This window comes from Melopsittacus undulatus, chromosome 12 (genome assembly GCF_012275295.1).
Source record: "Melopsittacus undulatus isolate bMelUnd1 chromosome 12, bMelUnd1.mat.Z, whole genome shotgun sequence".
NCBI lineage: Eukaryota > Metazoa > Chordata > Aves > Psittaciformes > Psittaculidae > Melopsittacus > Melopsittacus undulatus.
Window position 1 is genome coordinate 8,868,586 of NC_047538.1, and position 13,194 is coordinate 8,881,779.

Genomic DNA, 13,194 nt, shown 5'->3' on the forward strand with positions numbered 1-13,194 from the left:
CAGCTCACTTCAGCTCAGCTCGCTTCTCGTCGCTTCACCTCCGTCCCCGCCTCACGTCGTGTGGCCGCAGAAGGTTCTGGCAGGAGCAGCCCACGCTGGGGCCTCGCGCTGAGCCTGGTTCCGGCCTCGCTCTCGGCCCCGTCCCGCCGGCAGCAGCGCCCGCGCTCAGGTATTTGTGGTCCTCGCCCCTCGTGGCCGCGCCCCGCCCGGGGCTCCCTGGGCCCTGCGGGGCCCTCGGCCAATGAAGGGCTGGGGTTGGAGCGGGCTGGGGTTGGAGCGGGCTGGGGTTGGAGCGGGGTCCCAGCGCCGCCCTCCCGCGGGGCGCGCTCACTGCCCCTGTGCTGCCTCTTGAAGGCCAAGGGAAAGGTAAATGGCGTCAAAGCATGAGGCGGTTTTCGGTGTCCTCCGTGCCCAGCGCCCCACTGATCACCAAGCACCAGCCTGACCTCAGCCGGGGAGAGCACAGCCCAGCCCCATGCCCGGGGCAGGCAGAGGCGCTGGGAGCCCGGGCATGCTTGTTTCATAGCTGCGGGCTGAACCTCTGTGGTGTTCCTTCTTGTGGCCTTGCTTCCCAGTGAGCCTGTCAATGACAGAGCTCTGGGTTTTCACAGCACCTAGGCCTGCTTATGTCTGTCAGAAAGCAAAAGCCAACCTTCCCCAGAGCCCCTCATGCTGCTGGTTTTGCCTTACAGGCCCAGCCACACCGCCTGTGTGATGCTGCTTGGTGAGAATACAAGCACAGGACATGTCAGCTCAGGAGCTTGCAGTGCTGCTCTGCAAAGAAGGGGACCAGCATCTTGCCCAGCAAGAGTTACCAATAGCCACTGCTTTCTACATGGCTGCCTTCAGCTGCAGTGCTCCCATGGCAGTACAGAAAGTGAACTCCTTAGACAAAGGCCTCTTGGAGAAAGTGATAGCCACTTTGGAGATGTGGTGCCAAGGCAAGAGCCAGATTCCCAAGATCCAGAGCAAGAACTTGGCTGTTGTCTCCCTCAATATGACAATTGCAGCCGTCTTTCTCTCCACCCTAAGTCCCAACAATGTGGTATCCTCAGTATACAAACTAGAGACCTTGCTCAGGCAAGGATGCTCAGAAGACGTGGTGAGTCAATGCAATACCCTGCTCAAGGCACACCCAAAGTACTCAATGGAGCTGCTGCTGCTGAGGGCATTAGCGTGGGTACTGTCAGGGACACAAGTCACCAAGGGAATTGTGGATTATATCCAAGCCTTTGCGATGCATCGGGCTGAGGCGGTGGCATATGTGTCCACCAGGCAAAGGGATCACCTGCCACAGGTCATCCAGGCCTTCTCTAATTATCTCTTAACATATCAGGAGGAAAGCCCAGACAGCAGTTCCGTGGACCAGTGGCTGGACAACTGCTATGACTTCATGTCTGCACTGGCACCGGATGATATTTGGGTGTGCGGGGTGCAGGCAGCTTACCTCTTGAAGAAAAGCAAATTTGAGGAGTGTGTGGCAGTTTGTAGCAAGGGCCTCAATGGCTTCTCATCTGATAATAATCTGAGAGATGAGAAAGCTTTGGGTCTACTCTTGGAACGGGCTGCTGCTTATTTCTTCTTGGGTGGAAGGATGCAAGAAATGGTGCAGGATTTGGCAGAAGCCTTTGCAGCAGCACCTGCCCAGGCAATGAAACACTTTGAAGAGCTTTTCTCACCACATGACACTGAGAGGATAGAAAAGCAGGCTAGAACTGTCCTGGAGGTGAAGTTTGCAGCCTACAGGGAGGCTGTGCGTAGTCGGACTGAACTCAGAGGCAGTCATGGTACTGAACTGCTCCCTCCTGTCATCCAGACAGTCCAGTTCCTCCTCCAGATCTCCCCAGGCTCCAAACGTGAACTCAGTGTGCGGCTAGCAGACTGCCATCTCCTGCATGGACACATCAGGACTGCCCAGGATATCTGTGACCACCTCCTGGCAGCAGAGCAGAAAACTTACTACAATACTCTCTTAGCATTGCGAGGATTCTGCTCCCTCCACACTCAGGACCATCAGCAAGCCCTGCAGGACTTTCAGAGGGTCATTGAACACGATTCCCCACATCCTAACAGCTGTATTAAAGCCTTATGTGGGCGTGGCCTTACCCGGATTTCTGGTGGCAGCAATTACTTGACAGCCCTGGATTACATCACAGCTTGTCAGTTAAAGCTGGAGGAAACCATCTTCACAATCAAGTCCTATGTGCCATGGAACCAAAGAGGACTGCTGCTGAAAGTCCTCCAAGAGGAAGGACAGAAGATGCTCCAGATGAAGAGGTACTCAGGAAGTAGTTCAGCCTGTGGGCAGAAAAAGGAAAAGGACTGTGTAGGTCCTTAACAGAAAGAGAGCAGCTTGGGTCATAGAGAGAGTACTTGCTTCAGCTAACTGTGAATAGGATACAGACCCTTCTAAAGTTCCTAATTAACATAACAGGTTGAAACAAAATGACATGGGTATGGTTATTGCAGCAAAATATTGTGATAGGATCCACATAGCCAAATTAGCTCAGTCCTTCAATGGAAGCTAATCCACAATACACCAATTGGCCTTAGCTAGGAAAGTGCAAAATTCTGGTGGGAATACGACAGATTTCTCCTTCAGAGTTATAGCTAAACCCATAATAAACCAAGTTTGTTGGTTGCTCTCAGCTCTGAACTGAAGGATTTGGTGGGTCATGAAGTACCAAGCCCTTAGAAAGTGTCCTTTCAAGACAGAGCTGAGGTGCTACTGTGCACATATTTGGTGCTGGCAATCCAAATGCTTTTTTCAATGCTAACTATATGAATGTCTTATTTAAGGCTGGGAGATCTGAGATGGGAACACCGAACTATTCCAGCTAAATCCGTTACAGCCTGAGTTTTTAAAAGTAGTGAGTTTTTTCCCTGAAGCTGGACTTTCTCTTTTTCCTCTTTTGTTTTTTCCTCCAGAGATGCCCCTGGGGTTCACCAGCTGGCTTCTCTCTTGGTGGAGCTGGACACTTCCGATGAAGCATCACGGATCCTTTGTGCTGATGCCCTGTACCAGATGGGCCGTGCAGAAGAAGCTCACAAGCTCCTATTGGTAGCACTCTCCAGAAATCCACAGCGGTCTCCCATCCTGGCTAGACTTGCGCTTCTGCAATTGAAGAAAGGTTTCATGTATGATGGCAATCAGGTAAGGAGCTCCTGACTAGCAGAGAGCAAGACAGTGATGAGTGAGCAGGGAAGAGCGTTATATGCATGGTAGAACTTAAGAGGGATCACTTGGGAGGTGTAGTCTTGCCACAGAGTGTTCCAAGGGCTTTCAGTTTCCCAGCACAATGCTCTGCTTGCCTCCTGCTCCTCAGTGTTAGGTGACAACCATAAGGCTTCAGGTACAAACTGCACTGTGAGGCCACCTGATCACATGCTGTAGAGTTGCAACCCACCCCATCACACACAACCTGTACCTACCCCAAAATGTGCTTCAATCATTTTTCAGGAGTGTTGGTGGACTGGGCAGAGGTCTTTGAAAAGGACAGGAAATAGCTGCGTTTGACCTGACTTGATACTGCTTTTACCCAGACGGCACGGGGGTTGGAACTTGATGATCTTAAGGTCCTTTCCAACCCTAACTATTCTATGATTATCATGCTTGGTGGTTCGTATGCATTTCCATCTTAAAACTGAGCAGTTTGCTGTTAGAAGCAAACTTCATGAATAGCAACAGTAGGGGCTCTTGACACAGTGAAACTTGAAGGTGAGGTTCAACCTCTAGCAGAACCTTTAAGATCTCAATACAGGCCATGTATGTAGAACTTTCTGTCTGTAGCACAGGCCACACAGGACTCCTAGCTAAATACAGCCCATTTATCATATGCTATTTAATGGCACTTCTCATCAGAGACTTTAACTAGGCAGAGCATGACTGAGCATCCTGCCCCTGGTGACAGTATTTATGGGATTGGTAATTTTCCCCTAGAGAAAAGAAGGCAGAACTACTCCCTGACTGATTATCCTAATGGAACGTTGTAGAGGTGGGGAGGAGAAAGGCACAGAACCAGAAGCTCAAATATCAGTCTGCAGTTTTCTTTCTTTAGTGGCTAATGACTTGTGCTTCAAACCATGAAACAGCCTCTGCCCGAGGATTGCAAAGCTCAGTTACTGGGTTCTGCCATCAGAGGGAACTGTTGCATTTTTTAAAATTCCATATCCATTCTGCTGGCCCAAAGAGAAAGGTTTTATTGTCACCACCTCCCTACTCCCTATGAAAAATAAGAGTTCTATACAACTTGCTGCCCTTGGGAAGGCTGTAAGTGGATGACAAGACTTTATTAGAGTCCATACATTGCCCCTGGAAGCTGGATTCTTGCCTGCAGCTCCTGCTACAAGTTCTAGCTGGGAACATCTGTCACCGAAAATTTGTCTTCAATGTTTTTGTGCCCCTGCCTGTCAGCACCCAAACACTTGCCTCTGTTGATAAAAGTAATGAGTTCAGTGCATGTGTCTGGTGCATCAAGATAACTTTGTTCTTGGCCTGCCTCAGAGTTGGATACTGAGAACCTGCTAAGCACAGCTGCTTTGCTGGAGGAAACTCCTTTTGATTCCTCTCTGTAGTAAATCTAGGAAGAAAATGCTGGGTGATTTTCACTCTAGTGAATGGAGACAAAGATACCATATGTCAGGCAAGATTCTTTTCACACTTTTTCCACATTCCCAATAACAATCCTAAATTCACTGGTTTCAATTTACAGCCAAAAGGGGTCACTGAATGCTTCTGTTCCACAGAAACTGTCTCTCTTTGGGGCAAGCATCCTGTGGTTCAGGTGTATTTATAAAAGGAGCTAACTCTGCCCTAGATAAGCAAGACAGCATTCTGTATTTCCCCACAATGATTTCCACAGCTGCAGTGGTGGTGGGAGAAGATAAGAATTAGTCTTTTCTCCACCATGCATTTGCAGTGGGGCCAGCTGAGAAGTTAAGTAAAAGAGATCCATGGTCCTTGGCTGGCTGAAGCCTCAGTGAAAGGTGGGGAAGCACTGGGTAAAAGCATAGTTGTCTCACTAGACAGTAATATTTCCAGCTTTAGCATATCTTCATTTCTCCTTTCATGCCAATCATTCTCTTCTGCCTTTTTCTCTTCCTTTGTTAAGCTGCTGAAGAAAGTGATCAGAATAGGAGATACCTCCTGCCTCCTGCCAATCATGGACATTTTCAAAGATGAAGACAGGAAGCTGATGCAAACTCACTGCCATTTCAGAGCACTGACCATCCTGAAGGACAAACAGGAGGATGCTGACCTGAAAGAGGCCATTGCCTACCTTTCCTTTGCCATCATTGCTTCAGGTAGGATTATCAACATACTGATAGGGAACACAATGTATGTCTTCTGTACACTTTACTACATGTCTTCCCAGAGCTATTTTATGTCCCATGCTTTCCTTCTTTACTGTGGTTTAAAAAAGACCCTTTTAGGATAAGCAGTGCAATGGTGTTCTTCTGTTGGTCAAGGAAAAGCAGATTGGTGGGGGGATTCTTCTGTACTTAATGTAGGGAGGCTGTTTATCACAGCAACAGATCCATGCTCAAAATATAGGGAAGTCTCAAGAAATTACTGCAGAATTATTATTCCTTCTATAGAGCTTGATTTTTCAGTAAGTGACTGCACACAGATGACTGAGTAATGTCAAGATCCTGGTGTCCAGCTGCTAGGGTGCACTACTATAACTCTGAAATGTTTCCCCAGAAAATGAAACTTGATCTAGAAGGAGATTAAAGCATCTTTGAAAATACAGTATAATTGTTTCCTAAGGAGATCAAAGCCAAACTGGCGATAAATGAAGAGAATTTTGTCCCCTGAACACCCTCCTACCAATGAAATGTACGTGGTGCCTCCTGTTTCATGCGAATGAACAGTCACTGCAGCAACCAACCTGCCTTCTTGTTCCAACATCATGCATCATTATCCTAGCTTTTGCTAAGTAGCGAGATTAGGCTAACATGGAAATGTGCCTGGCATGTTCCAAGTAAAATCATGTTCGTAAGGAAATGTGCCTCTCACTCCACGCAAATGTTATGACAACAGCATTGAGAAGAAAGAGAGATTGGTTTATGAAAATGAAAAAACCAAACTGTTAATTGCTTTGAGCTGGTTCCATTTCACAGCCCAGGCATTCCAGCTTATCCACTCCCCACCTGCTGGAGCAGATGCTTTCTTCTCTCATTTATGTTTTTCCTATTCCTTCCTAACAAAATCCCCAAGGGTTCTTTCTAACTAGTTAGATCGTAATCCAGCTCAGGTTCTGAGGGGATGGTCATGCCATTGGTAAGTTGTCTCCAGCTGTTGCACATTAATGATGTCTTGGAGGAAGGTGTGTTGGAGGGATAGATGTGCAGATACGAAAACATTCCCTCATTTTCCTTTTGCTGCTTTCCAGAGCAGCATCACAACATTGTCTTTTAGAGGTCCTGTAAGAAATACCTGGAAGACCTTATGACAGAATTACAAAGGACAAAGGTTTGCAGACCTCAAAAATTCACAGCAGTAGTTTGGTGGCAAGTGACAAACAAGGAATTCTCTGCACTGTTAGCTAGCTGAGCCTGGGTCTGCCAGAGGAGGCAGAAGAACACTGGCCTGCATAGAAAGTTTGAGTGTGTAATAACTGCAGACCATTCCTTTTGCTTCCATTGGCTGTGCCTGAGGAGACCGGCTCTTGCTGGTACAAGAGGCAATCAGAAAAGCAGTCATGGATATTTGAGGAGGGAGTGTTGATGGACGTATGTATGTGTTTTTATTAGAAACCAGGAAGCTTTTAGCTAGCTGAGCAATGTGATTTTATGATTTTCATTCTGTTACCTTTTTCACTCATTCAGCTTTTTATTACAATGTTCTTTTGGCATGTTTAACTAGCCTGAAGACTCTTCGAAGTGGGGTCTGTGTTTTTGGCATGCCTGGCACAGTATAGTTCCTGTCTGGAAAGTCAGAGTTGAGTCACAGCAGGACAGTTACAGTTAGAGTATGCATTAGCAATTCCACTGGCAACAGAAACAAAGGAAGCTATCACTTAAGTACTCTCATATACTTCATTGAGCAAAGTGGCATTTTCCTACAGCTTCATCTGGATATCCTCGGATATCCTGTCCAGCACCCTCCTTATGCTTCTTCCTGTCACATCTGTGGACTGCAGTTCCTTACCAGAGCACATTTGCCTCCACCCAGCACACATCTCTTATTCCACCACAGCTCTGAATAAAGCATATACTTTTCACTCCTGCAGTGACCACAACACAACATGAAGGTCTACCACATCATTTGCACTTGGCCACTTTGAGGCCCTTCAGTGGGGTTTATAGTTGTCACATGCTCCAGGTAAGCATGGCTGCATTTCTGTTCTCCAGGGGGTTATGCTGAAGATTGCCTTCTCATCAGGGCTCGATGCTATGGGCACCTTGGTCAGAAGAAAACTGCCATTTTTGATTTCAATGCTATCCTAAAGGAGGATCCTAGGAATGTGCAAGCTCTGAGTGGACGAGGATTCATTTACCTTGCTCTGAAGCAGCAGAAGGTATTATCATATATTGATTTGGTGGTGATATTTCTGATGGTATTAAGCAGTATTAGTGTAAGGTACCACAGGTTTTTCATGGACTCACTGAAATCAAATGAGTTTACCAGAGACTTTGGGAAGTGAAAGGCTCTTGCTTTGGCTGGTGTATCAGTAGTCCACCTGACCTTATTGATTTCCTTTCCCAATCTAGAGAGAGGAAAACAAAACCTTAATCTTACTGGCACTACCATGCATTGATTTGCAATGTAGCAAACTCCCCCTTATATTTGATATCACATTTTCAGAACATGATGTTGCATTAGATGAAATGTAGCAACAACAAATGGAGAAAGAAAGAACAGTTTCAAGGTTCAGTGAGTCCCTCTCCATCATCTATGAAAGCTTATGTGTACAATTAGTTTTACAGTGGACTTTGGAGATTGCAGTATATCATTGCCTGGAAATCATGTCAGATGTCTGCATGGTTTATCTGCTTCTAATATGATCAATAGCCTTACACTTTACCTGTATAGCACACCGCTGATTGTGTGGATTTGTACTGGCTTATCCTGGCTGGCCCAAATCCTGCACTTACTCATCCACAACATCTCCTCCTTGTTGCTCTAAGATGTTTTTTCAATGATAATCTGAGTTCAAAACACTGCAAATAGTCATTTGAACCTGTCCTTATATCAGCTTTGCAAATGAAAACAATGCATCACAAGGACAGAGAAGAGCAATGAGTTTCCAAAGTTGTGCAGATGACCTGTGGGACAACAGAGAACTGAAAACACATAAAAGAAAAAATTACCAATTCATAGTTATTGTGCCATTTCAATTTTTGGCCTTGTTTTCACACAGGAAGCAGTGCAAGATTTGATCTCAGCATTGAAGGTGGAGGCAGGAGCTGTGATCCCAGCAATCCTGGCTCTAAAGCATGAAGCCCAAGGTTTGATCACTCAGTGGCTCCTTCAGCATGGCAGGGCTGTGTTAACTGAGCTTGTTGCTACTAAAGACCTTTCAAAAGAAGAAACCCTCAGGGATCTTCTCATGCTTGCAAAGACACTCATTAAAATTGACAGGGATGCACCATACCACATCTTCTACACAGATGTTTTAATTGCAAATGGTGAGTTCCAATTCTTTCACACTGCTGCTCAGAGTAAGGGAATGAAAGAAAGCTGGTGTTAAATGGCAAGAGTACTGCTGTAGAGTACTTGTCAAGAGAAGTTTGCAAATGTTTTGGGAAAGGGTATGAAGTAATTAATACCCTTGGATGTGACAGTGGACAGGCTACTTAAATCCTGCTTTAGTTAAGTTTTCTTGATGCCTCTCTCTCCACATGGAATGGGTTATATAGCTTGTACTGATGTTAACCCCCAGGAAGGTATGAAGAGGCCCTCAAACACCTCCAGGAAGCATTTGGCTGCTCTCTTGCTGATGACTTTGCTAGTGCAAGGCTGGCAGTGCTGCAGCTGAAGAGGAGGAATGTGACAGCAGCAGCTCACTCACTCGGTGTCCTGGCTAAGAGAGATGAAAGGGAGCTGGGGTTTCTCCTGAACTTCACAGACACTAAGCAACGGCAGCATCTTGCTCAGGTACAATCTGGTTTTGATGCCACATGGGTGCATTCAGTGGGGAAAGAAATGAGAAGCAATCCTGCAAGGCTGCAAGGATTTTCCCTGCCTTGTCTTGAATAGAGTGTGTGGGAAGACATTTATCAGAAGCACGAGGAACAAATTGGCTTCTTCCTCCAGCCTTCACTCCAGCCAGATGAGGGAGTTGAATCCAGACTTCTTTCAGTGCAGTGACCTTGCTTCAGTCTCTAATAATTCATCATTACCACTTCTTGCCACTTGGGGGAATTTCTCCTTGGTCCCCCTAGCATTAGACCTGTTTAATCCCAGTGCTAAAATGCAGGGGATGTGAGGGGCAGCAGCTAGAGATTTAACAAGATCCTTGCTCAGCTGTTCTCTGTACGAGTTACACAGTGCTCATAGCTGCCTTCTGGGGAAGGGGTATTTATCTTTGGTCATTTTCTTGCTGAAATTAAACGCAAGGTTCTGATTCAGTCTCCTTAAATGCTTCGATTCTTTTTGCTCTTTTGTGTAACATTTAGAAATGTGAATGTATTTGTATAAAACGATGAGCCTTTGAGACTGGCATTGGTTTTCTCAGCTGAAATATTGTGACACAAAAATGGCACATTGTTCTAGCCCACAAAGTACGGATTTTTCAGTATTTTCTTCAACTTTCTTCCCCAAAGTACATCCAACTCTGAGAAAACATCTCCAGTAATACAACAGGACAAGGTCAGATTGATGGTGAGGAGTTTTAACATTCACTCAAGCATCTGCAATTCTGATTACTCAGAAGCTCGGTGTTCTGAGAATCAGTTTGCTTTCTTTTACTCAGTTTGTAGATTGTGTGCACCCTGGTGAGAAGCTATATTGTTGTGCTTTCTCCCAGGTTATAAAACAAACAACATGCTGCTATACTTAATGTATCTTGAGAGGAGTGCTTTGTGAGTTTCTTAGCAAAACAGCAGGAGGATATAAGCAAACAAGTATTAATTTGCTGGTCCCTAGATAAACCCCATCACAGAGAAAAGAGCCCTTCCCTTCTGATAATGTAAAAAAATCAGTCTGACGGGGAAGAGTTTTAAGATTTCAGAGCCAATTTGCAGACCTCATAGCAGCCTTCCAGTATCTGAAGGGGGCTACAGGGCTGCTGGTGAGGGACTGTTCATTAGGGACTGTAGTGATAGGACAAGGGGTAACGGGTTGAAACTTAAACAGCAGAGGTTTAGATTGGATATAAGGAAGAAATTCTTTACTGTTAGGGTGGTTGTGAATGCTCCATCCCTGGCAGTGTTCAAAGCCAGGTTGGATGAAGCCTTGGGTGATATGGTTTAGTGTGAGGTGTCCCTGCCCATGGCAGGGGGGTTGGAACTTTCCTTTCCAACCTTAACTATTCTATGATTCTAATGGAGTTTTCTTTGATCTTTGTGAACCTGAGGTTTTGTGGCTTTTTCTGCCTTCTCTATTTTGTTGTTTTCCCCTTCAGATAAGGGCAGACTTACACTTGAGAGTCACGATTAGCAAAGCCATCAGTTGGCTTTTTTTCCTATAGCTTGGGGAAGCTTCAGTAGAGACCAGCCTTCATAATCAGCACATGCAAATGTCTGGGGGCAGTACGTGGGGATGCAGTTTCCATCTAGTCATCTTTGGAGCAGAACATGGCAGAAATGTGGTTTCATGAAGAGAACACTATAAACTTTTAGCAAAACCTGTACAAAGAGTGGTTCAGAAATGCCTGAGAGAAAAGAAGGTGCCCATAAATCCAAGATTTATCTGCATGTGAAGATATATGCCAATTACATGTTCTCCAACTAGGGGCAACCTCAACAGTTGAGAAAGTAGCCACAATTTCTTAGTCTCTGTGTCTACCTGTGCTCAGTCCAGACTACATATTTCAGGGGTTTCACTTTTAATAACTAATATTAAGTTACTTTCTGTCCACAGGTAGCAGCCCAGCAAGGAAATGTGCTGATTAAAGAACATAGCTATGAGAAAGCTCTTGGTTATTATACGCTTGCTGCTTTGGCAAGCAAAGATAGCCCAAGGTATCTTCGACAGAGGGCTGCTTGCCTTATGCACCTGAAGAGATACGACAAAGCTTTACAAGACCTGGAGAAGGTGATCCAGCAGCACGGCCGGAGCAGTCTGCAAACACGCACTGAGGACCACTGCTCCAAAGGACACCTCCTGTTCTCAGTGGCTGAGGAGGAAGCAGCAGTTAAGCAGTATATTGAGGCACTGAAGCTGGATGAATCTGTGGCATTATGCAGCATCATGAATAGCCCCGGCAGTGAAATGTTAACCGAAGCATTTCTTAAGGTTGCCCAATATCACTTTGAAATGCAGCATTATGAGGAGGCCTGGGAAATCACAGCCTATGGGCTTAAAATTGATAAAAATGCTGAACTGAAAAAGCTGAAAACAAGACTTAAGCGAGAGGCATCAAGCTGTAGCTTACATTAATGTGTGTGTTTGGGAATGTGTCTGATTGCTTTCTAGTTTGTGAGGCTGCAAGAACAAGGGGAAGATGAAACGGTTGTGCTAAACATGCAATGGACATGCCACTGAACATGGTACAGCAAGATTAGAAGTGAGAGTTTCAGGCAGTGAAACTAAACTGACCAGGAGAGCGCTAAGAAAAAGGCAAATTGTAGTATTCAGGAAGCCTTTAAAATTGCTGTGGGTGTGTGTAAGCTCCCCTCTGGGAGGAAAGTGTTTTGTCTGAATAAGGTGATCTAATTCTAACACATGAGTTCCAACCATAGTGAAGGAAAATGAAGAGCTTGCAGCTTATGAAGAATCACCATGTATTTCCTTGCTATTTGATTCATTTTACACATACTGGTCTAATAAGTACCCCCATTTTCATGGGCCAGTCATAAAGATCTGTCAAAACTAACTTTTATAATGTAATTGTGAAGGACCATATGTTTTACAGCACTCAGCTGACCTGCTCCTGAATGGAACTGCCTTTGTCATCATCCAGTGGATGTGCAATGATCAGCACCAATACAGGGGAGTGGAGCATTACAAATGCCAAGTAAGCTGTTTTTCTGTTCCAGGAAATATAGGTAATATGAAGGATGAGACTCAGAGATTAAATATCCAGTCTAGTGACTAATGTACTGGTATATGGGATACACAAACAGCTACACTACAGACTTCAACCAGGGCTACCAGATCCCTGTGTCTGTTATTCTGGTCTCTCACCAGGGGTGCCTATTCAATATCATCTGCCCCATCCTGGATAGTCATGCAGAAAGGACAGCACTGGAGCCTGGGCTAATTGAGAAGTGATCAATGTACAAGGAGGAGGTTAGGGCTGGAGGCAGCAGCCAAGATGGTAATGTGGTTTCTGCAGTGGTTCAGCACTCATCCTTCACCATCCATGCTGCACAGCACGGGAACCAGCATCTCAGCTGCTCTGAAGGGTTCTGCCTGCCACAGCTTCACCACCCGTAAGGACAGAGAGACTCAGGGAGCTCAGAGATGGTGCTGACAAAGACACAGGGTTTCACCTCTGCAAAGGGAGCACACAGCTTCAGCTGGAAGCAATGAGCCTGTGCTGTGCAAAAAGGAAACAAGGTGGGCCCAAAGCAACATACTCGTGTTTTGACTGCTCCAACCGAATTCTCCCAATGTTTATGGAGTGTGATAATACAACCATTGAGAAAAATAGAAACTACTGTTGAAAACAAAGATTAAAGCAATGCTGAGACCTGCTCTCCTGCTTTGATTGGGATGAAAGGGAAAGGTAACATTTTCTTTTTTGTTGCACTGTTTTCTGAAAGGCAACATCCCACGGGGAAACCATCCAGCAGCCATGCAGTCAACCCAATAGGCACTGATACCATCTCCACCCTTGCATCTTTTTTGCTTCTCTGCATGCACTTTTGTTTTTTCTTCCCTAAGAGCACACGTAAGGCTGGGCTTCTTTTCCTCTTAAATTCAAGGAAAGTTATTCTGATTTAATCCTAGTGACACAGATGCTCCTAACGTCTTTCTTTTTGCTCCTACCTGGCATCAAGATGCTACTGCATAGTTTCCAGCTGCCTGACCTCTTTAGGTCTGACCAAAAGTTAAAGCATGTCACAAAGGGCATTTACCGG

General features: G+C 45.5%; 1 protein-coding gene across 1 annotated transcript; it reads left to right on the forward strand.

Moving 5' to 3' along the window:
* Positions 1-745: 745 nt before the first annotated feature.
* TTC34 (tetratricopeptide repeat domain 34) lies at positions 746-11,548 on the forward strand. The gene is given in 7 exon segments (XM_031043908.2): positions 746-2,351; positions 2,931-3,154; positions 5,112-5,304; positions 7,357-7,523; positions 8,367-8,634; positions 8,889-9,103; positions 11,030-11,548. Coding segments are annotated over 7 exon segments (3,192 nt in total).
* Positions 11,549-13,194: the final 1,646 nt, after the last annotated feature.